We start from the raw sequence: 25,153 nt of genomic DNA on the forward strand, positions 1-25,153 counted from the left end.
GGGCCCAATCTGTCCTATGTGGATGTCATGGGAAAAAACACTGAGTGAATTTTCTCATCTGCCTTTTGATGCCATTTGATGGCAGTCAAGCTCTGCGAAGAGACACAGACAGCCTCAGACACAGGAAACCTCAAAGTCATGTATGACGGCCTGAAGAAATCTCTAGGTCCCACTGTCAGCAAGGTTGCCCCTCAAATTGCATAGCAATTAAATCACTACAGATAAAAGCAAGCAGTTGCTGCATTGGGTTGAACACTATTCAGAGCTATACATACAAGAAAGAAACATTACCAGCGAATCACCGGACCAAATACCAACTCTACAGGTCATTCCAGAGCTAAATGTGGTGCCCACTGTAGAAGAGATAAGCAAGGCCACTGATTTGCTATCATGCGGCAAGGCTCCTGGAAAAGATGGCATCCCAGTGGAAATCCTCAAGTGCAGGAAAGACAGCCTGTTACCATATCTTCATCAGCTGATACTGAAATGCTGGAAAGAGGGTGAGGTACCATAAGAGATGTGCGACCCAAACATCACCACTTTGTATAAAAATAAAGGCGAAAAGGGCGACTGCAACAGCTACAGGGGTATCTGTAAGAGAAGTAGTGAGAGGCAAAAGGGCATCCTTTAAAAAGAGGAAGTTAATTCCTAGCGAGGAAAATAGAAAGGAGCATAAACTCTGGCAAATGAAGTATAAAAATATAATTAGGAAGGCCAAAAAAGAATTTGAAGAACAGCTAGCCAAAGACTCAAAATGTAATAGCAAAAAAAAAATGTTTAAGTACATCAGAAGCAGGAAGCCTGCTAACCAACCAGTGGGGCCACTGGACAATCGAGATGCTAAAGTAGCACTCAAGGACGATAAGGCCATTGTGGAGAAACTAAATGAATTCTTTGTATCAGTCTTCATGGTTGAGGATGTGAGGGAGATTCCCAGACCTGAGCCATTGATTTTAGGTGACAAATCTGAGGAACTGTCCCAGACTGAGGTGTCATTAGAGGAGGTTTTGGAACAAAATTTATAAATTAAACAGTAATAAGTCACCAGGAACAGATGGTCTTCACCCAAGAGTTCTGAAGGAACTAAAATGTGAAATTACAGGATTACTCGTCTGTAACTTATCATTAAATCAGCTTCTGTACCAAATGACTGGAGGGTAGCTAATGTGACACCAATTTTTAAAAAGGGCTCCAGAGGTGACCCTGGCAATTACAGGCCATTAAGCCTGACTTCAGTACCAGGCAAACTGGTTGAAACTATAGTAAAGAACAAAACTGTCAGACATATAGATGAACATAATTTATTGGGGAAGAGTCAACATGGTTTTTGTAAAGGAAAATCATGCCTCACCAATCTACTAGAATTCTTTGAGGGGGTCAACAAGCATGTGGACAAGTGGGATCCCGTGGATATAGTGTTCTTAGATTTTCAGAAAGCCTTTGACAAGGTCCCTCACCAAAGACTCTTAAGCAAAGAAACTGTCATGAGAAGAGGGAAGGTCCTCTCATGGATTGGTAACTGGTTAAAAGATAGGAAACAAAGGATAGGAATAAATGGTCAGTTTTCAGAATGGAGAGACGTAAATAATGGTGTGCCCCAGGGGTCTGTACTGGGTCCAGTCTTATTCAACATATTCATAAATGATTTGGAAAAAGGGGTAAAAAGTGAGCTGGCAAAATTTGCAGATGATACAAAACTACTCAAAATAGTCAAGTCCCAGGCAGACTGTGAAGAGCTACAAATAGATCTCTCAAAACTGGGTGACTGGGCAACAAAATGGCAGATGAAATTTGATGTTGATAAATGCAAAGTAATGCTCATTGGAAAGCATAATCCCAACTATACATATAAAATGATGAGGTCTAAGTTAGCTGTTTCCACTCAAGAAAGATTTTGGAGTCATTGTGGATAGTTCTTTGACAACTTCCACTCAATGTGCAGCAGCAGTAAAAAAGCAAACAGAATGTTAGGATTCATTAAGAAAGGGACAGATAAAAAACAGAAAATATCATATTGCCTCTATATAAATCCATGGTACGCCCACATCTTGAATACTGTGTGTGGATGTGGTCGCCCCATCTCAAAAAAAGATATATTGGAATTGGAAAAGGTTCAGAAAAGGGCAAGAAAAATTATTAAGGGTATGGAGAGATTAATAAGACTGGGACTTTTCAGCTTGGAAAAGAGACGACTAAAGAGGGATATGACAGAGGTCTATAAAATCATGACTGGGGTGGAGAAAGTATATAAGGAAGTGTTATTTACTCCTTCTCATAACACAAGAACTAGGGGAGACCAAATGAAATTAATAGGCACCAGGTTTAAAACAAACAAAAAGAAATCTTTCTTCACACAATGCACAGTCAACCTGCGGAACTCCTTGCCAGAGGATGTTGTGAAGGCCAAGACTATAACATGGTTCAAAAAAGAACTAGATAACTCCATGGAGGATAGGTCCAACAATGGCTATTAGCCAGGATGGGCAAGGATGGTATCCCTAGCCTGTTTGCCAGAAGCTGAGAATGGGCGACAAGGAATGAACAAAAGAGGTAATCCTCAAGTGATTTGTTCCTTGTCGCCCATTCCCTGCTTCTGGCAAACAGAGGCAAGACACACCATCCCTGCCGATCCTCGCTAAGAGCCATTGATGGACCTATCCGTCATGAATTTATCTAGTTCTTTTTTGAATTGCGATAGTATTGTCCACATAGTACAGTATTCCTGCCTCAAGCAGTAAGCTACAGCAGATATTTCATAGAAAAGGAAAGTGAAAATCCTCATGATCTACCCAATTGTGCAATACTGGGGGGCGGGGTCTCTTCAGATCCCAGTTAGTGCTCATCTAACACTCCAGAGCAGGAGGCCTGACAAGCCTATCAGAGTTTTAAGCAAGGCCATTAAGTAGCTATTTTGTTGACAACTCATTGACTCTCCTTTATGACATTAGCAGTGCAAAGGTCGAAGATGGAACAGACACATTCAGTCATCATGCCTGTTCCCTGCCACCTAGTCAGAATCCCTCCAGAACTCTGTCCAGTTCATTTCCAAGTCACCCAGGGAAGGACCTCTCACCACCTCCCTTGGAAAAGTCTCTTCCCAGTGGGAAGCTTTTACTGACAGTCAGCCTACATTTGAGTTTCCTTCAGTCATTCCTGATTGTCCAGTGTCCCTTCCTCCATTAACCAGAACAGCTCCTCTCCCTTCCATGGGATTATAGCACTGCCCTGTCACCATCACTCCTCTGTGCATTCAGGTTCACACAAAGTCCCATCTCTTCCCCTCTGCAGGGCACAACCTCCCTCCTTAAGGTCACCATGCTGTACCACTACCCATCTCTACAATGGTGCTAGTCACTCCCATTTCAGGCCTAATAAGCCCAAAGAAAACACAATGCGACATGACTGACCAGCACTCTTTGTAAATACAAGAAGACGCCAGCTAGCCATGCCCCAAGTATCTGAACCACCTTAAGCCGCCAGCACCTCCTTTTCCAAGTACTCCCATTATCCAGACGGCTGGGGAGCTGCTCAAGCTGTTTGAATAATCGGGATGCTAAAGCAGTTTCCCCTTTCCTCGCTATTTTCTGCTACCTACCCCCACTCCTTATTACTGCTTCATCACGTGGGGTGTTTTGTTTGTTTGGTTCTCTGTCTGTAGAGCAAAAGATCCCAGGGTAGGACCCTTTTCTTCTTACTGGTCTGCAAAATACCAAACACATCAGTGCTGGTAGATAAATATTAACTAATCCTGATATGGCAGTTGTGTGTCACCACATAGCCAGGCACTACAAATTTCATTCTTTAACCTGACCTCAGTGCTATCCGCATTGATTCCTATTATATAAGGTTTATTTCCACTTACAGCTCTCTGATTGATACTCAACTGTAAGAAACAAGAATGGTTCCCTTACCAGGCATGTGAGTTCCATTTACCAAGCATACAGGGACGCCCTGAGGACACCTCCATTTCCAATCCCTCCCCTCTCCTTCTGAATGGGAAGGGCTGGCAGGGAGGGCCCAGGCAGAACTGCACTGACTTGGATAACCTATTTCCCCGGCTGGCTTTCCTCTGTTACAGAACCCACTTTATCCCATACAAGGGAGGAAGGGGGGGTTTCAGCAGGCATCAGGACGAGCATTATTGGCTCCCTAGGAGGAAGCCTCCAAGCGACAAGAATGAATATGCTAGTGAGTGAGCTCCCCTCTCAGGCCCGAGGTGACTCCTCTGCGTCAGGGAGGAGACACACTGTACTGCCCACGTGGAAGAGCTTTGCCCTGCTGTGAGCATCGGTATAGGCAAGTCTTTGGCCTCCAAGGCAGACATTAAACACGACTTGCCTAAAGCCATACAGCATGTCAACAGCAGAGCTGAAAAGAACCCAGAAGTTCTGACTCAGTGCAGAGCCAACTGCACTGTCCCCTCCAGAGGCTGTGGGGGAGAATTTCTTTAGGGACAGGTAGGAGTGTCGCAGCACTAATCTATCTCGTGACACAGAGCCGAGCCTTGGCTGCCACGGGGGTTGGGAGAGGAATCCCACGAGAATGAGATCTCCCGTTCCCTAAAAGAGAACAAGTCTCCTTGGGCGAAGCTAACCCAGGGAGGGCCTGAGGGAACGGCCATGCCACGAGGTACAGGTCTCTCACATTTCAGTACCAACCACTGAGGGTGGAACCTGCAGCATTCCTCAGAACAGAAAGGGCCGACATTCAGAGATCATTGTATCAAGGAGGAAGCTAACGCCTGCCAGAAACTCACACAACGCAACAAAAAGAACCAAGAGAAAACAAGCAAAGAATCCTGCCTGTGGAAACAGTAAACAGCCATTCCCCGTGTTTGCGTGCTGAGGGGAACCAGTAAATACTGCTTTCAGAGCGGCCTCCCACGGAGCTATTCTTTCAGGCTGAAATACGTTAAGGGCTTTGCGGTGTCAGGGAGATAGCAGATCAGACCTGGTGGAAATTGGGAATTTATAAAAAGGAGACCAAGTGAGTCAGGGGGAAAGGAAACAAAGAACCCAGCAAAAGCCCTGTCTGAAATAAGCCAGTACATACAGTATTGATACCTGCAGCCACAGTACTGTCTGAGGCCACGTCTACACTACAGCATAAAATCGAAATTATTAAAACCAGTTTTATAAAACTGGTTTTATAAAATCGATTTTACGCATCCACACTAGGGCACATTAATTCGGTGGTGTGCGTCCATGGTCCTAGGCTACCATTGATTTCCGGAGCGGTGCACTCTGGGTAGCTCAGTAAAAGAATGAGACCAATAACTTCGATTTCCGTCCACACTAACCCTAAATCGATATAGTAATATCGATTTTAGGGTTACTCCTCTCGTTGGGGAGGAGTACAGAAATCGATTTTAAGAGCCCTTAAAATCGATTTAAAGTGCCTTGTAGTGTGGACGGGTACAGCGTTAAATCGATTTAACGCTGTTTATATCGATTTAACGCTGTAGTGTGGACCAGGCCTGAGGCTGTAATCTTACTACACCGCAGAAGATATGCAGGGTCAGGCCATGCACAGAAGATCTTCAAGAGGAAAGGATTCTGGTAATTCAGTAGATAGCACTCCCCTCTCCCCGACAGCACTGAAGGAGCGCTCAGCCTAACGCTAGGGTGCACTGTATGCTAGATGAGACACGCAGGGCCCAATGCTTGTGGTTAAAGATCCTACGGCCCTTTTCATAGAATATGTAAGTTGTGCTGTCTCTCGTGTCTCGGCCAAATTCCACAAATTAAATGAGAAAAAAATGGGGCTTGTGCCCTTTTTATGATGGGCAAAGAAGCAATGGTAGGTTTCTTCCCCAGAAAAGGCCACAAGGAGGGGCTGGGGGTGGAGAAGAACCTGGTAGTTGGAGAATTACTGAAGTGATGCAATCAAAGGAGCAGGAGAGGGAAATGTGAACGGGGAGGGGAAAAGGACTTTTGGTGAGACTGTTTACAACACCTACAGGACCACAATGAGTCAACAGCACTTGGGAGGAAGGAAGCCTTTGCCCAGAGTTCAACATTCTCATGTCTTCAAGCAAGGTGTGGGAGCTCAGTGTACATCCCTGGAGGCCAACGAGTCCTCTGCAAAACCAGGGGAGCAGAGTTGATATTTCTGGTTTAAAAATTGAAGATTTTTTTTAAAGAAGCACAAGGCTAATTACCCCGCTTTGGCAGATCTCCTGTCATTTCTGTTGGATAAATTATTCTTCTGTGTTCTAGTCTGTAATGTAGTGATCCTGTGTGCTGTTAAGCGCGGCATTTGGTCCACACGGAGATGGCTGCATTTCAGTGCTGGCCGAAGTAATCCTTGTATTAGCATTTGTAGTACTTTAGGATCTATATAAATGCAAAGTACTTTTTTTTTTAAAGCTAGTCTTCAATATTAAGGGATTGGTTCCAGCCCTTGGGAATTTTGGGGCATTTCACCTCCATTTCTGTAATGAAGGCAAGAGAATTCTGCAGACTCCGTATCCCGGAGATCTGCACCATTTCAAGGTTAAATATTACAGTGTGACTAGCACTGCTTGGCCCTGATGCAGTTCACTGTGTCCACTGTCAACTGGCATGGCACACACAGCACTCACTCCCCCCACACACACACCATTGCTGAGCCAATGCACTCAAGAGCCCAGCCTTCATTTCCTGCACAGCCACTCAGAAAAGTGGCCTAGCAGCAGGTGTATGGCTGACAGCAGAATAATGGGCACACTTTGTTTCTGGTATAAATTTATAGCCAGTAATAAATTAAGTTACTATTATAAAGTAATATGATCTTATCTTTTGTTTCCGGTGCTTTGGTTGGTACTTTGTGCTCCTAAGGCTTACGTCCAACTCCTGCTTACCGCTGGCTCCATCCTGGCTGAGGATCCACACACATGGCTGCTCGAGCTTGCTGGGAGCTTGTGACATCACCAATGGCAGCACCCTCAGCCTCCCACAGCTGCTCCTCCATTCCATCCCAGATCTATGGCTGTGGGTTTCCTGTCCCCAAAAGGCAGGAAGTGTGAACATGAATAACTCGTGATCTTTAGGAGAAACCACTGTGGGAAATCGCCCCGCTCTAGTCATGATTTTGCACTGGGTATATTTTACAGAACTGTTTAGCAAATAAAAAGTTTAAAGGAGATTTAACATTTCTTCACTTCTACAAAAAATAAGGGACAACCCTGGTCATGGACCATGTGTACCCTAATGGCCTCTGCATTCTCCCTGTCCTAATCTGTATCAGTTGATTGGAGCTCCTGCTGGGAAGTGTCAATACAAGAGCTGCTTCCATGAAATAGCAACAAAGATTACTGAGAACTGGCCAAGCCTTCATTTTAAATATGCTGCAAAACAGGCTGATTTACTACAAGAGTTTTGCTGTAACGCCACATCTCACCACCACCAAACACAGATTTTACATTATAGCTTCAGTTAGTATGCAGATTTCATGCAAGTTTCTTAGCTGATATTTTTTTCTTAGAGTTTTTTAGATAGAGTTAGATGGAGCTATTGTGTAAAGTTAAAACATTTTTAAAAACAGGAGATCTTAAAACAGAGTGAACAAAGCAGAGAAACACGGGGAGGGAGGGCTTCCCAGAAAGCAATAGCTGCAGAAAAGAAGGTCTTTGCACCACCTGTGGCGCAAATGTGTTGAAGTTGGTGCTAGATGAGCAGGAGGAGTGAGGGAAGAGAAGATGAGACATAAGGCACAGAAAGAAGGGCTGTGAGATCAACTAAATCATGTCTAGGAAGTATATTCAAGTGAAGGGCTTTATCAGGTTAAAAATCACATTTAAAAATAAATGAGTCTCCCTTGTGTTACCAACCAGAGATCACTGAGACAAACTATTATCAATTCTCATTTTATTTTGACCATCACTGGTACCAGAGCAGCACCAGCAGACCCAACCAAAATCAGGGCCCCACGGTTCCATGCACTGTGCAGATACGTAATAATAAAGGCTATGATTTTGTCATGAATATTTTTAGTAAAAGTTACGGACCGATCACAGGCAATAAAGAAAAATGCACTAGCTGTGACCGGTCCGTGACTTTTACTAAAAATATCTGTGACAAAATGGGGATCAGCGGATAAGGGAGAAGCGGTGGATGTGATATATCTGGACTTCAGTAAGGCATTTGATACAGTCTCGCATGATATTCTTATAGATAAGCTAGGAAAGTACAATTTAGATGGGGCTACTATAAGGTGGGTGCATAACTGGCTGGATAACCGTACTCAGAGAGTAGTTGTTAATGGCTCCCAATCCTGCTGGAAAGGTATAACAAGTGGGGTTCCGCAGGGTTCTGTTTTGGGACCGGTTCTGTTCAATATCTTCATCAACGATTTAGATGTTGGCATAGAAAGTACGCTTATTAAGTTTGCAGATGATACCAAACTGCGAGGGATTGCAACTGCTTTGGAGGACAGGGTCAAAATTCAAAATGATCTGGACAAGTTGGAGAAATGGTCTGAGGTAAACAGGATGAAGTTCAATAAAGATAAATGCAAAGTGCTCCACTTAGGAAGGAACAATCAGTTTCACACATACAGAATGGGAAGAGACTGTCTAGGAAGGAGTATGGCAGAAAGAGATCTAGGGGTCATAGTGGACCACAAGCTTAATATGAGTCAACAGTGTGATACTGTTGCAAAAAAAGCAAACATGATTCTGGGATGCATTAACAGGTGTGTTGTAAACAAGACACGAGAAGTCATTCTTCCGCTTTACTCTGCGCTGGTTAGGCCTCAACTGGAGTATTGTGTCCAGTTCTGGGCACCGCATTTCAAGAAAGATGTGGAGAAATAGAAGAGGGTCCAGAGAAGAGCAACAAGAATGATTAAAGGTCTTGAGAACATGACCTATGAAGGAAGGCTGAAGGAATTGGGTTTGTTTAGTTTGGAAAAGAGAAGACTGAGAGGGGACATGATAGCAGTTTTCAGGTATCTAAAAGGGTGTCATCAGGAGGAGGGAGAAAACTTGTTCACCTTAGCCTCTAATGATAGAACAAGAAGCAATGAGCTTAAACTGCAGCAAGGGAGATTTAGATTGGACATTAGGAAAAAGTTCTTAACTGTCAGGGTAGTTAAACACTGGAATAGATTGCCTAGGGAAGTTGTGGAATCTCCATCTCTGGAGATATTTAAGAGTAGGTTAGATAAATGTCTATCAGGGATGGTCTAGACAGTATTTGGTCCTGCCATGAGGGCAGGGGACTGGACTCGATGACCTCTCGAGGTCCCTTCCAGTCCTAGAGTCTATGAGTCTATCCCCACACCACCGGCAGCAAGACAGCTGAGCAGCGGCTGGGAGCTGCAGGGCCGCCACCACCTGCAGCAGCTAGAGGTTACAGAGAAACCCAGCTGCCTGCAGTTCCGGGGATCCCCTGCCGCCCATGGGGGCCGAGAGCTCAGGGATTCCCCGCTGCCTGCGGAGGCCGGGAGCTTGGAGTTCCCCTGCCACCTGTGGGGGTAACCCCCACCACCCATGGTAGCTGCGGGGTTCCCCTGCCACCCACAGCACCATGGCCCCCATCACCCGTGGCAGCTGTGATCTTCAGGGGTTCCCCCACTGCCTCTGGCAGCCTCCATAGCTCCTGGCCCCAGCGGGCGGTGGAGAACCCTGCAGCTCCCAACCACCACAGGCTGAAGTCACGGAGGTCATTGGAAGTCACAGATTCCGTAATAAGTGTAATAACTTAGTAATAAGTGACAGTCCCCACCCCAAAGAACTTACAAGCTAAATAGGCAAGACAGAAAAGGATAGGAGGGGGAGGAAAAAGTCAGAGTGACTTCCCCCAGATGGCACAGGAAGTCAGCCATGATAACAGAACGCAGGTTTCCTGAGTTCCAATCTAGTGCCTTATACACTGGATCACGATGCCTCTTTATGCTGTCTGTTTACTTCCAGCATGTCACCCATTTTGAACAATGAAATTTTACGATCCAGTTTCCCTTTCAGGGTTTGCATGCCCTAGAACATGGATGTAATGTTTGGGCTGCAAATGCAGCAGGGATACATTTAACAAGAGTCTTTGCCTTGGTGTTTCTTGCAGTTTTTTAATTAAAGGGATCGTGGTAGCGTGGCTACTACTCTCCGCTTTTGTAAAGCTTATTTTTACCAAAACCTAAACTTGGGGGGACAAGTCTGATCTGACAGCCTGGCATGAAAAACCAGGGAGAATCATACTGAACTGGATGATGGAATTACTGTCACCCATAAGATTCTTCAATTCCAATCACAGCCTATTTTAGATTCTTTCACTTCCAAAATTGGTACTGAACGGACCACATGGATGGACACAAAAATGCCAGATACAGGGCACATTTATTTGATACTGTATATATTCTGAAATGTTTACAGTGCAAGTATATGTACAGTATGCTCCAATATTATTACTGCACTTTTGTTTTAAATATTGTTTCAGTTTTCTACATATATAGCTTCAGTTTCTATGCTATTTTGAAGAGGTCATTACTGTAAAGAAAGGATCGGACATCACTGAACAGAAGGAAGAGGGACCATTATGATGCCATGAAAGATTTAGACTAGGGTTCGCAAGGAGGCCAGAGGGAGTTGGGTGCCAAACTTTCTGACCACGTCTACATTAGAAAGGGTTTGCTGGCATAGTTATACTGGCAAATCCTCCTACAGTGGGGAGAGAGCTAATACCAGAAAGAGTTCTTTTGCCAGCACAGCTTATACCAGTTCCCCAAGCAAAATAAGGCATACTGGGAAAAGGGCTTTTTCAACAGGATAAATACTTCTACACTAGGGCTAACCTACCTATCATTGCTAGCAAGTAAAACTTAAGTGTAGATGACCAGATCTCACTGACTTTCAAGAACCTAAAATCTAAGCCAGATGCTCTCAAAGTGCCAAGTTACATAGTCATGGAGTTGTGGAGTCACAGGCAGATGACACTACATCAAATTAACACTTGGGTCATATTTTTTCCATAACCCTCAGGAGTGGAGAATTTTTTTAAATGACTTGTCATAGTCTGGAGCACAGTTCTACTGCGCAAGGGTGAATTTCACAACAAATTCAGTGACCACGGAATTGCAGATTACACAGGGCCCTGCACAGAGCTACCATGACTACTAAATAAGTATGAACCCTTGTGAAGTGTGAATATATACCATGGTTAGCGATGACCACATCTCCTATTTCCTATTTATTAGTTGTATTAGGTAGCCTGGGTCCCACTGTGCCGGACTCTGTACAGACATATAGATAAAAATGGTCCCTGCCCCAAACGCTGACAATCCAGAGACAAAACGCAACTGGTGGGTGAAACAAGCCAGCAAGGAGGCAGGATGAAGTTACAACTATACAAACTTGTGCACAAGTTGTAAGTATTTTGTGTGCGTAGTTCTGAGTAGCAGCAGTAGTCGCAGCTCAGCTGTCTAAAACTGCTTACGAGCTCATTCTAAAGCAAGCGTGCAGAGGGAGACATCGGCCATTAGAAATCCAGACAAATACGCAGTAAGGCAGCACACGTCTGTCTCTAGCATTCCCCCCCTCTCTTCCACAAATCAGCTTCAGGTTGTGTTTCAAATTTCTTCCTTCAGACTCTTTTGTTTCCGCCTCTTCTCCACCTGATCCCTGGGCCTATGTTTCTAGCTCCCCTTTTGATCTCACTCTCTCCACATTTTAGGGTGACAAAGAAAGAAAGTTGATGCGCTTCCAAGGTCCTCCCTATTTTCTCCTTTTACTCCATCCAGGTCCTACAAGCGAATCCCCTCCCTCAGAGAGGATGGATGGATGGATTTAGCAACTGTTGCTGTTCTGTCAGAGACAAAGGAAGTCCTAGACAGGTCATAAGAGGTACGTATCCTTCCCATAGGGGCAGAGTGCTTTACCAGGCCTTGCCAGCACAGGAAGTGAAGGACCCAGCTCAGTCCACAAACCTGCCACTAGACTCTTTTGCTTGGGTGTCCTGTGCCCAATCTCCCTCAGCTCTTCACTCCCCCTTCTGTTTGTCACCACTTATTTCCCATCTCCTCTCTGTCCCAAGTATAAACCCCACAAAGGAATTTTTCTTTAAAGGATTTTATACCCAGGACAACATAAGAAATTACTGGGAGTATTAACAGTCACCAAGGCTGTATCAACACACACATTCACCAGGCTAGGCTGCTCTGAAAGATACCTTCATTCCAGTCCTTCCCACAAACATGCTTCCTCATGGACCACAAAAAGTAAGATTATAATTTTTTTAAATAAGATGTGATTACTAAATCATCCCTCTCTCTGGATTTCCCAGTTGGCCCCATCCTTTGAGTCTCTCACACGGGCTCCCAGAGGCAAGGACTGGCTATTTTTGGATCTTGCACAGCACTGAGCATATTGTGAACGCTAAACAAATAATCACCAGATCAAACCCTACACATCTTGCCCATCATTCCAACAGCCTCCTCAAATGCCCGTAAGAGCAAATGAGCTTTATAGAGTGTTCACAAACCCAGGCTATATGGGTCCCAAGCAGGAGCCAGTTCCAGAGTCAAGTCTCTTCTGGGGAACGTCTTGCCAGCAGTCCCCTCCCATCTAAACCGGTTATATCATGCAGGGAGAGAGGTTGCTCTTCAGGTCACTGCCTCCCAAACCACTTAGGGCATTCACAGCTTAGCACAGCACTTTTTTCTCCACTCAGAGGCTTACCGGCAGCTGGGACTGAGCCCAGGGAACGGTTTAATAAGTAAAGCACCACATTCTACAATAGTTTCAGTTTCTCAACAACATCATGCAGTGCCATTACAGCAATCTAACTGAGGTGACAAGTGCTTGGATAACTGAAGCAAAGCCCATAGTAGAAAGGACAAGGTGCACACTTGTAGCAAAGCAGAGATAAAAAGTTTGCACAGCGATCAATGCATTGGAGATCGATTTAGCGGGTCTAGTGAAGACCCGCTAAATCAACTGCAGATTGCTCTCCCATCGACTCCTGTACTCCACTGAATTGAGGGGAGTTGACTGGAGAGCGTCTCCCATCGACATTGCGTAGTGTGGACCCTGCAGTAAGTAGATCCAAGCTATGTCGATTTGAGTTATGCTATTTACGTAACCCAAATTGCATAGCTTAGGGTACGTCTGTACTACCCGCCGAATCGGCGGGTAGTGTTAGATGTATCGGGGATCAATCTATTTCATCTCATCTAGACACGATAAATCAATCCCCGAATTGACACCTGTACTCCACTTCGGCAAGAGGAGTCGACAAGGGAGCCGCGGGGGTGGACTCTCCACTGTGAGGACGGCCAGGTAAATCAAACTAAGATACTTCAACTTCAGCTATGCAAATAGCGTAGCTGAATTTGCATATCTTAGTTTGAACCCCCAGCTAGTGTAGCCCAGGCCTTAGATTGAATTTCCTCTGTAGTGTAGACAAGGCCTAAGAGTAACGTAGGACCTCACACCACCTAGGCTGACACCCTGGCCTCACGGATAATAGGAATTTTGCCACTGACTTCAGCAAAGCCAGGATTTCACTCCCAGACTGCAAAATTCTTAACAACATCAGACCAACAAAATGATGGTCTCACACTCCGTCAAACAGGGGCACCAACATAATTTGGACTGAGCCTCAGCAAAGCTCCAACTCATATAGATACTGGGCCAGGTCAGTGGTGATGAAACAAAGCTAGATACCACATATTGACTACACCCTCCCTACCTTCCCAATGGCCTGATATATCTGTTGAACAGGAGGAGATAAAATAGGCCCTTAAGATAACCTCCAGAGAGGGCTCTTAGGGGCAGAGGAACAATTACCAAACACTATCCTGCGGCAACCACAGTCTGAAGAGGGCATACAGAGCCTTTCCTCTCAAACAGGGCTCAGGTCAGTAATGGGCAGGAGCTGTAGCCCTGTCAGATGGCAATTTAGTGGCCTGAGTCCAGTCCTGGGGGCAGAGAGGTGAAGGTCTGAGCAGGCCACAGAGATAGAGTTGCCAATTTTGGCTGGACGTATTCCTGGACGTTTCATCACATGACATAATCTTTAATCTTTTAATTCCTGGGGACTCCAGGACAATCCTGGATGGTTGGCAACCCCACACAGAGACCAAGCCACTAGAGGTCAGCTGTCCAGCTGGCAAGACAATGTAGGGAAGCGACACCTATTATATGGACAGAGAGCGTCAGCCTCCAGGCCGGCTGAGCCAGCAGTTTTCCTTCGTGTGAAGTTTAATGCAAAAAGCCACAAAGCCCCTTTTCTCTTCCTTCACTAGAGCCTGTAACCGAGCCCTGAAGAGATTCAGCTGGTTAACATCATTTCTATTTTTAGCCAGCCTGCCTTTTCATTTGAGGACCATACTGTGTCATTATCTAGTCAGGCCAGAGGGAGGGGCAGAGGCAGACAGTGCATCCCCTCTTTCACTTGGAAACTGTGCTGGGAGAGGAGGGGAAAAAATATGTTGTTGTAAATTGCTTAATCCCAATGGAGAGTAAGAGTGTTAAGAGGGAATCCATCTGTCCACTTGTCAATAGCAAGCGGAAAAGAGTTCCTGACAAGCACGGTGAGGTGGCTAGCCATCCATTCCATGTTTCTAGTTGTGAAGGGAACCTCCCAAATTTGACCTGATGCAGTGTTGTCTTTCTGAGCCTGCAAACAGCTCCAGGGCCTCCAGCTCTCCCAAGCAGAGAGAGAATTAAGAAATTAACATGAGGCAGAACCCTGTGGGCAGCAGTGAAAGTGCCAGGACTCTCAGCACATTCACTTTGCTGTTGCTTGAGTAACCAATGAACAGCAGTAAAAGCAGGAACTGAGGAGGACCGGTCTGCCAACCCCACAAATAAAGGAAGTTGAGAGAGGAATATGGTAAGGTAGCAAAGAGGCAACTCCCAGCAAAACACCTCCAGCCAAGAGGGGAAGGGTAAACTCCTTCACCCTTTCAAAAGCCAGAAACGGGCAAGGGGAATGCTTCTAATGAACAGAAGCCTGCTAGCCAGAGGCTGATACAAGCCACAGAGGAGGGTCCCAGGAACTGCTCCCTTCATCATTCTCAGCAGCCTGGGTGACAGGCTTCTTAGCAGGGCATTGCCCCAGGACATGATGGGTTGGGACACTCCTTTCATAGCTGTTGTTAAATGAAGGCTGTATGTTTCTAGTCATGTGATTCACTAATCTCATCTGTACAGCTGAATAATTTACATAAGCACTAAGGGAAAGGACCTGTCACCTGTGACTAGTGCAAATAGCAGCCCGGATTAATCCTCAGGCTACAGGTGTCTAGTAATCCCTCCATTAGGCAAGCAGTTTGTACATTTTTGTATACACTAGTGATGATAAGGATACATACTGTAGTTAATTATAGGTCACTGTTAAGTCAATATTCCTTTTAACACTGTTTGCTCGTCTTCAGCTGACAACGTCATGTCCAGCAGAGAACCAAAAAGCAATGTAATCCATGTAGTTTGCAAAGGGTTTGCTGTTCATTTTCTCATGTCATTTTGCTAATGCTGAATCGACTCTCAATACTGTACAGAGCTCAAGCCGCTGCCCATTATTTAATGGCTCTGTTAACCACCAGAGCCAGCAAGATTTTGTTAGAACTCTAGTCAAAAAGTTCTCAGGAAACTAAAATTAACAAGAACTGGGATTCTACAGAAATCAGTTTAAAAAAGGCAAATCAAAGTCTGTGATTTACGGAATATAATTCTGATGTGTCTGTGGCAGCAGCTGAAAACCCCTCCTTGACTCATTTTCTCTTTCTAAACTCTCAACCTGCTGGGCTTCTCTCTCACCAGGCCCGTGTTAAATATTGGTAAGACTTGCAACACTACCTGCCCTTTAACCATGATCACCCAACTGCAAGAGACAGAGATGAGTTTTGCCTCATTAAATCCAGCTGCTTCCTGGCACCAAACCTCCTTGCTAGGTCAAACTCTGTAGCTACTTGTGCCCTCTGCACCATTCTGTATATGAAAGAGACACTAGAGGGAAAATCCTGCATTTGCAGAAGCAGGTGGAGCAGATATGACTTAATAAATCAGAGAAGTTAGAGACTGAAGAGACCTATGACCTCTTCCCCATCCCCCAGCCCTTTGCCAACTTCGCCCGGTCACGTCTCTTCTTTGGTGCATCAAGCCTATAAATTGAATGTCAAAAAAAACCACAGGCAAATTTCACCTTGTGGCCTGGGACACACGTTCTTCACGGTACCAGGAAACAAAGCCAGCTCTCCCCAGCTTTCCTCTGGACCTGACTTTTCCCTTGGAGGCTGTGCGTCATCGACTGACACCCACCAAGGTGTTTAGCTCTGTTTTGCAGGCTGCAGTGCACCGTACGAGAAAAGGGAGCCTCAGGAGACCAACAACTTGGGGCAAAGATTTGGGGCAACAAAGCACAGCCCCCTCCAAAGTAATGTCAGGCAGCTCCGCATTTGGTACAGTGACTCCTGTTAAGGATGAAGCCGGTACTCCTCTGCCATTCCTTTCTAGCGCCTCCTGCTAGCCAGAGCGGGCACTGGAGTAGCTGTGCAGGTGTTTTGCTGTTCTGGATTTGCCACTATTTTAAAACAAAATGTTAAGGGAGCCTGAGGTGAACCCAGAAGAGCTAGAAATGCTGGAGGGGTGAGAGTGACCTGTGACATCGAGTGCTTTCTGGTGTAGCCGCTTTCCCCCGATGCCATTCAGATGAGACAAAGGCACCCAGGCCCATTCCTCACAGGCCCCTCTGCTCTCCCTGCTCAATGGCAGCCGAGGGCACGCAGTGAGTCACAGGACAATGCCCAGACAGGCGGCAGTGATTTCAAACAAGGGATTAGTGTAAACAGAACAAGGTGTTCTGTAGATACACTGAAAGCAGACTGCTGTCACAGAACCATCGCCTTTCAGCACGCTGCCCATCATTTCTTTATCATTTGTGTTATTTAAATCAAGTCTGATGGTGTCCAAATGCCACCTTTCCATCCTGGGTTGTTTGCTTCCCTCCCCCCCACAAAGAATTACCCTATCCCACAAAGTGGGGAAGGGTGAATGTGGCCCCAGAGCCAATCGTGGGAGCCCTGCCCAGAGCCAGTCGTGTTATCAAAGACAATAAGCATACAGGAATGGGCAGCGTTATCTACATGCTCTACGGAATGGAGAAATGGGATTTCCCTGCAACAAGAGAAGGTGACCCACTACCAGGGACCAAACTCATCAGGGCCCGACGCTATGTAAATAGTCTGTACCCTTCGATAAAATCACTCAGCTCTTCCTCCAGCGGAAAGAAGCCCACATCAAAAGATCATCCCACAATGGGCCCTTTCTTGCTTAGGAGCGAGTTGATCTTTCCAGCCCCTAGATCTAAGCAGAGGCAGTGATGCAGCTGCTTACCACACACGATCTATGGAGTCCAACCCTAGAGGCCTTCAGATTCCATTGCTAGTCCCGTCATTTCTGAACAACAATTTCTGCTTGAAGATATTTTTTAAAATGAAGCCTCCCAAGTCTTACGGGGACACCCGCAATCCCCCATCACCATCCTGCACCCCTCAGACATAGTGCCTATGCCCCCACCCCCACCTCTTACACTCAGTCTGGGAGTACCTGGCCCTTCCTACCTTCCTCCACATCATTGCGAGATGCTGCCTCCAGCAGCTTGATGCTCTCCGGAAACAGCACTCGCTTCTCCTTGCTGCTGTTTTTCTTCCTCTTTTCTGCTCTGACCTTCTTGCCGTGAGCCTCCTTTTCAAACTGTGCCCATTTCTTCAGCTGCTGCGTCCGGCGTTTCTGTGCATGTTTCAGCCGCTCCTGGGTGCTCATCCTGGCCACTGCTGGCATCTCGGCCAGCAGCTCCAGGTGTTCCGCCATGGCTGCTGCAGGGAAGGGAACACAGACTGCTCCTCGTTGAGGTCTCGATTCCAGACACAGGAGCCACAAGGCACTGGGAAGAAAGCCCAGGCGTGTATAGAAGAGAGGCGTGAGGATCCCTGCCTCCAGAGGGCATCACCTGCACCACTTCAAATGGTCTGTCACCAGGCCACAGCCTCAGAGAACATGAATGGTACAAACTTGTCTTATACCTGGATCCTGGCTGCTTTCTGGGGCTCTGCCACCCCCTCTGGAGATAGAGGGTTCTGCTCCATAACCACTCCTCTCTCTCGTTTCTCCCTGAGTGGTTTGATGGTCTTCCCAGGCCTCAAACACCTAGGATCTTTCCCATGAGTTGGGAGTCAGCAATCTTTCCAGAAAAAACACTCACCATGCAAACCAGCAAACAAGTAACGTGCACTGTACCATTGGTGAGAGAGGCTCCCGCTCCTACCCCCTCAGCCCAGCAAACGGCCATGCAGGGACGACGAGCAGCAGCAACAGACTCTTCATTCATTGGGTTTAGGATCTTTGCAGCTTCTTTTCACCTGCACACCGTTTCACAGGAGGCCCAAAGATACCCGTACAGTGCCCTCGTGGCTCTGCCCGAGTGGTTTCAAAGGTAAAGGTAGACAATTAAATGAAGAGCCATGGAGATACAGCCATCCAGATAGGCACCTCAAAGCTCTGAGTGAGGTCAGTCAGTTCTCTGTCCACACTGCTCTTTGGGAGCAGACAGAAGGCTTGGGAGGTTAAACTGGAAAATCTGTGTCTCTTCCGCAGAGCAGCACTGCTATTCAGTCCTGTATTAAGTTAGTGGGGTGCCACCTCACTGGAGCCTTTACACCCCAGCAATTCATAGGACAGAGGAAGGCTGGACGGATTCTCAGGCACACTCACGGTGGGAATTATTACAAAGTTATTTTGTCTGTCACCAAGTCCATGCTTGGAGGCTAATTACTTGGCTAACGTCCTCCCTTTTGCCTCCTGTGTTCATGAAGCAAGGGCCGTGGGGGGGTAAACAAGGGGAAAATGTACTGATGACTTAGCTGCAGCTGCCCTCATTCCAAGCAGCTCCTCCCAGCACCGGGAACAAACAGGTTGTTCCAGAAAGCTGTCTATGGCTGCTGTGTCCTCCCCACAGAGATCATTCAAAGCTGCCCAGCGGAAGAGATAAACACCCGTGAATATTCAGTGCCTATTACCACCATAAACCAACAGCCCCCGAAGGACCGAGATCAAATATCAAGCAGAAGAAAAGGGAGGAAAAGGCAGATCCACACACCCCTCTGTGTCACCATATCCACAGCACTGCACAATCCTGTTACAGCCATTGCAGAGAGAAATCCCTTCTACATTCGTTTCTTCCATGTGGTCTCCAGTCTTTGCCACTTCCAGGTGCTCGGTGAACTTTGAGAACATGGATCCTCATTGTCAGAGGGAGAATCCCTCACTCCACAGCCCCTGGTGCTCTGCAACTTAACGTGCTTCCCTTGGAGCCGCCTGAAAGCCCTCCAAGAGGAAGCGGTCTGTTTGCACTTCCCCTCCCCGGGGTGGACACAAAGGAAAGCGGCACAGGAGCTGGAGCTCTAAACCTCGGATTGCATCCTGGCAGCCCCTGCAAGTGCTCCGGCAGCCTTGCTGGACTAGCTGGCAACTCCTCCCTCCCTGCAGTCAGCCACAGTGACACTTGAAAGCTGGGCTGAGCTTCCCACTGTCCTCGGAGAGTGGAGCTTCAGGAGTCCTGCAAAGAAAAGAACAAGCAAAAAACCAGAGTGGGGTTAGGGCACTGCTGAGGGGAGAGAGCCTGCCCCTCCCTACAAGACCCTGACCCCTCTCTGCACCCCACCTGATGCTAGTTTTGCCCTCTGTTAATCCAGGATTAACCTACAATCAAAGTTTAAGCAAATTACCCAGAGCTTTGCCAGGAGCAATTGAAAGCTTCTTTCTCCCTCACTGAAGCTGCTCACACGGAACAACCCTGCTGAGCACACCTTCCTGCCAGCAGCATTCCCGCAGACCTGCCAAGGCTTGGAAACTCGCAGCCTCCCCTGCAAGCCAGGGTGCTGCTCGGGTAGGCTGGCTTTCAGAGCACCAAGAGGAAGAAAATAAAAGTTTCCTCTAGGAACAGAGCTGCACTGAGTTAGCTGATTACAGAGGTATCTGACCCCCAAAGGGTGAGCCACAGAGACAGGGCCGCTCCATCTCCCAAGCACATGATTTCATTGTCTGATTTATTTGAAGAATGTTCTGCAGTTCAAAGCAGTAACCGTAGCCACCCCACCAGGAAAGCTCCTATGTAACAGCCTAGTATGGAAACAAACCCTTTCCTTCTCCTTGAAGGGTCACTAGTCCCTGCCAACAAGGGACAGATTATTTACTTACCTGAGGACACGAAGTTTCCAGAATTGGCAGAGGCCTCTTATTATTGAATCAGAGAAGGGAAGAAACTTACTAGGTCTAAAGTGCACCTCTGGGGCCAAGGCAGGACTGCTCCCAGCTCTCTTAGCAGTCCCAGTCTAGCTGTGAACAGCAACACAGACTTTGCCCTTGGGAAAGCCCAAAACACTGCCAGCCCCTTGGGGGAGGGACTGCCTCTTTGTTCTCTATTTGTACAGCCCCTAGCACAATGGAGGCCTGATCCATGACTGGGGCTCCTTGATGCCATGGTAATACACTTAATAATGCAAGGTGGGTCAGAATTATTGTCCTCATTTTACCAATGAGTAAACTGAGGCACAGAGATGTCCAGGGTCACAGCCAGTTTGTAACAGACCTGGGAAAGGAACCCAGGTGACCCAACTTCTAGTCTTCTACTACAACCACAAGGTCACCTTTTCTCCCGTCTACCACTTCCCATGGGAGAACACTGCACAACTGAAATCACACAATGGGGTGGTCCCGAATATTCACCAGCCTTTTTCCAGTGTATTCTTGGTATCAGCCATTCAGAACAGATCAGCAGTGAGAGCAAAACCTGAGCCACACACCACGCACTCAGCCAGTCAACAAGAGTCACAGAAACATAGAAACTGCCAAACTGGACAGACCACAGTCCATCTAGCCCAGTAACCCATCTCGGACAGTGACCAGCACCAGATGCTTCAGAGGAAGATGTAAAAACCCTACAGTAGTAGACGTGGAATAATCTACCCCCTATTAAGTCTCACCATGGTCTCTTTTAGTTAAAAGACTGGTTTAAGCCCAGAAGCAGGAGGCTGAGCATGTCGGGCCGCACCCATTTTTCCAGCCCCCTCCGCCCCCCCCCCCCATTGGCCAGGGCCCCGGGGCCCCGTTGGCCCACTGGCTAATCTGCCTCTGCTAGCAGTGCAGATAGTATTCCAGATGAGGTGACACCACTGATTTACGTCATTGGGCAAGAGACCTAAAGGCAGATACTGGCAGCTGCATAAAGCAGCACCTCTGTTACAACACTAACTCACAAGAACTTCACAGCAGCAGAAACCAGAATACTGCAGCCACTGGGATTTGTTTCAGAAGAGTTTCAGCTTGCTTCTTGAAGTGATCAGCCTGATCCATGAGTCTGCTCGAAACGTGTGTCTGCACAGCATGACTAGTGGAAAAATGGGGCTCCCAAACAGGAGGAACTAAATCAGAAGAGCTCAGGAGAAATGCCATATATAGCACGACAAACAAGAATTCCTGTGACACCCATAATCTCCCTCCAAAAGCCAAAATCACTAAGGAAAAACAAACAGGAATGTGCTTAGTTCGTCCTTAAGGCTCACATTCACTGGGGAAGGGGGGAGAAGGATGAAGAATGTCACCACAATTCTGAACTTCATTAAACATTTTTAGGTTTAGCTTAAACCTTTGGCACCAAGAGCAGACATATGTTGACAAGGAAAATGCACTAGGCAGATGCAAATTAAAGAGACAAAACCTTAATTTTGCATTAAGACACATTATATCTTACCACCATAAGAACAAAACCAGAGCTCTGCCCTATTTTCTGTGGTACCCACAACACTGATCCAGGCTGCCAGACAACAGAAGAGGCAGTGAAACAGCATGCATGGTCCTAACAGAAGATAATACACTACTTTTTTCGAAAGACCTTTCTAGAATATGATTGTTGTGGCTAGAATGGTTGCTCTAAGTGCAGCATTGTGTAGTGACAAAATGTGCCAGAATCTAATCTCAAGTCCACTAATGTAAATCCAAAATTTCACAGACATCAGTAGAGTTACTCTACGTTTACTCTGGTGGAACTCCTGAAATCAGAATCAGATACAGTGATCTCACATTTCATACAGCACCTTTCCTTCAGAAGCATCTCAAATATTTTTACCATACATACAGAAGTTATTTTGTCCAACACTGAAATACAGCCACCTTTGAGATGAAATGCAGTAGCTGTTTAACAGCAGCCGAAAGATACACAAGAATTTAGGAGTGGAGTGTCCATTAAAACCACAGTGGAGGAAGCCGGGGCAGAATGTAACTTCCAAATTGGAAGGTGCCCAGGATTGCAAGCAAGGAGTTGGATCCTTGTCTGAAAGGCAGCACGGGACTCCCAACAGTATGCCTGGGTGTTAGTTCAATCCTGACTCAGAAGAATGTTGAATCACCAACACTATTTCCTGCAGCACCTGGATGTCTTCTCTAACCAGTGACCTAAACAGGCTTAGTTTAGAAGCAGGGATGCTGGAACTGGGTGGGGGGAGGATGGCCCCCCCTTTTAAAAGTAGGAGGGCTATGCTCTCCCACTTTTTCTGGGCCATAAGGGAACATGATGGCAGGGGAGAAGGGGGTAGAGAGGAGCAAGTAGGGGGTGAGGTCTTGAGGTGGGGGGGAAGAGGTGGAACAGGAGCGGGGACTTGGGGGAAGAGACGGTGCGAAGCCAGGGGCATGGTGAGAAGGGGTAGTGTGGGGGCACAGCATGGGGGGGCAGGGCCATGGTTCAGGCACCTGTACCTCGCCCCGCACCTTTACGGCACGTCCACCACTCCTGTTTAGGAGATGAATGAGATCACAGCCTGATGGAGCAAACAGCATATTCCTGAAGACTATGTAGAGTTCCATGAAAACCTGCTCTCCAGTCAAAGGGCAAATACATAGGATTACTGGATTATTTTGTATATTTAAGAGATCTGATCCCCATTGGTTCAGTTGTTTAATAAGATTAACTGCCACGGGACAATTTTTTAAACTGCGGACTCAGAGTATGGATTGGTCATGGCAAACTATGATTTTGCATATATTTAAAACAGTGGCGCCCTCAGCTCACAGGCATTCCTGCATGTGTGTACTGTTTTCACCGTCACACACCCTGTTTTGCTGTCTCCTGTTGTTCTATTAATGTAGACTGTAAACTCCTCTGAGCTGGGATTCCACCTTGTGATTTCCTTGTTTTGTAAAGCATCGCTCACATCTATGGTGTCAGTCATAAATAATAATAAGGCTAAAGGTTTCAGAATGGCAGCCGTGTTAGTCTGTATCGGCAAAAAGAACGAGGAGTCCTTGTGGCACCTTACAGACTAAAACATTTATTTGGGCATAAACTTTCGTGGGCTGAAACCCACTTCATCGGATGAATGCAGTGGAAAATACAGTAGGAAGACATATATATACACACAGAGAACATGAAAAAATGGGTGTTGCCATACAAATTATAATGAGACTAATCAATTAAGGTGGGCTATTATCAGCAGGAGAAAAAAAACTTTTGTAGTGATAATCAGGATGGCCAATTTCCAACAGTTGACAAGAAGGTGTGAGTAACAGTAGAGGAAAAAATTAGCATGAGGAAATAGTTACTTTGTGTACTGACCCATCCACTCCCAGTCTTTATTCAAGCCTAATTTAATGGTGTCCAGTTTGCAAATTAATTCTAATTCAGCAGTTTCTCGTTGGACTCTGGTTTTGAAGGTTTTTGTTGGAGTACTGCGACAATTAGGTCCGTAATTGAGTGACCAGGGAGGTTGAAGTGTTCTCCAACTGGTTTTTTAATGTTATAATTCTTGATGTCTGTTCATGTACCTCAGTCATTTCTTGCCACACCGCAGAGCTACTGCAGTCCTGCACAACCAAACACACTTGCCAGAGTACCTCAATCCAGCCCCTTAGTATTCCAGCCCTGGAAGCTCCAGACCTCTACCAAACTCTTCCTGACACAGCTGGGTCAAACCAATTGGGGAAATCCTGCCAAACCTTTCAATGGCCTCCGACCCCAAAGGCCAAGATTCAATGCATCACTTTCTTTCCCCACACCTGACCCAAACTGCTGGTCATACCTGCTGACTGGGGGTTGCGGAGGGGACAGCGTTCAGTCAGGGAAAGAGAAGCAGGTGATGTGTTTTGTGGAAGGCGTTATCAGAATGGTGGAAAATAAGGAGTGGGCACTGGGGAGTCTACTGCACGCCTCTGCCTGGAGCAGGGCTTTGATAAAGTAGGAGAGCCTGTTTTCCGGCCAGCTCAGCCTCCCTCCTGTAGAAACTTTCAGTTGAGGGGTGGGGAATCTTTCATTCTACACTGGGACAAGCAGCACAAAAACAAAACAAAAAGATCCAGATTTTTCACAGGAGGAAAAATTCTGAAAAATTCCAGAGAACAACTGCAGAATTTTTCAGCCTGGCCCCAGCTGCCCAACTCCCTGGGCAGCTGCCTCCTGGGGTTGCCTGCTCAGAAAGGTTTCCATCAGAACATTTTTAACCAGCTTTGGTAGGAGATATTTTAATTCCCTAGAGCGCTCAAGTTATTACCATTGACCTCTTAGTCAGCATAAAGCAGCACCACATGGCACTGGAGCCTGGGCACTTGCATTTCTACCTGTGCTTACTGAGGGGTCAGCGCCTGGACCCAGGAGTCCCCATAGCGGCAGGTACCACACTGAGCAGGCAGCAGCATGAGTTACTTGTATCCAGGTCAGACGGCCAGTTGGACCAATTTCTGTGGGGTGGTTTTATGCTGTGGGTAAACATTCGCTAAGGATTAGATTGAGACCAAATTTATTTCACTTGTGGCCAAAGTCTCTTTATCTTTAAGACTGTGTATACAAAGCAAATGCAGCAAGGGCAATATTGCATGAACTGTTGTAGTGCCTGCCTTCTTAACGAGCCGGGTCCTATTTGCAATTCTGCCACTGAGTCACTGCGTAACGTTGGCCACCTAGCCTCCCCATCTGTAAGCTAGGAATAATGCCGCTCACCCACCTCTGTGGAGTGGTCTGAGATCTGCAGATGAGAAGAGCAGAATAACTGAGTCATATAGATGGCTGCTGAAATGTGCAGACCCAGGAACACTCAAGCATTCAGCACCAGGCTGAGGGACTGGGAGGGCGTGGGAGGAGGGAGTTTTCTGATGTCTGTGAAACTCCTCAAGTTCGCATTGTCCCCAAACTTTCAC

General features: G+C 46.5%; 1 protein-coding gene across 5 annotated transcripts in view; it reads right to left on the bottom strand.

Moving 5' to 3' along the window:
• The window catches only part of PPP1R16A (protein phosphatase 1 regulatory subunit 16A), an 82,031-nt gene that overhangs the window by 33,710 nt on the left and 23,168 nt on the right, over positions 1-25,153 (bottom strand). For 4 of the 5 annotated variants that reach the window (XM_050939385.1, XM_050939386.1, XM_050939384.1 and 1 more), the window contains one exon: positions 17,536-19,529. In XM_050939385.1, the coding sequence (XP_050795342.1) occupies positions 17,536-17,785 (250 nt within the window). In that variant the 5' untranslated portion in view covers positions 17,786-19,529. Of the gene's footprint in view, positions 1-17,535; positions 19,530-25,153 lie in introns of those variants that run through there. The other variant, XM_050939388.1, reaches the window with a different exon arrangement.

Source organism: Gopherus flavomarginatus, chromosome 2 (genome assembly GCF_025201925.1).
Source record: "Gopherus flavomarginatus isolate rGopFla2 chromosome 2, rGopFla2.mat.asm, whole genome shotgun sequence".
Taxonomy (NCBI): Eukaryota; Metazoa; Chordata; order Testudines; family Testudinidae; genus Gopherus; species Gopherus flavomarginatus.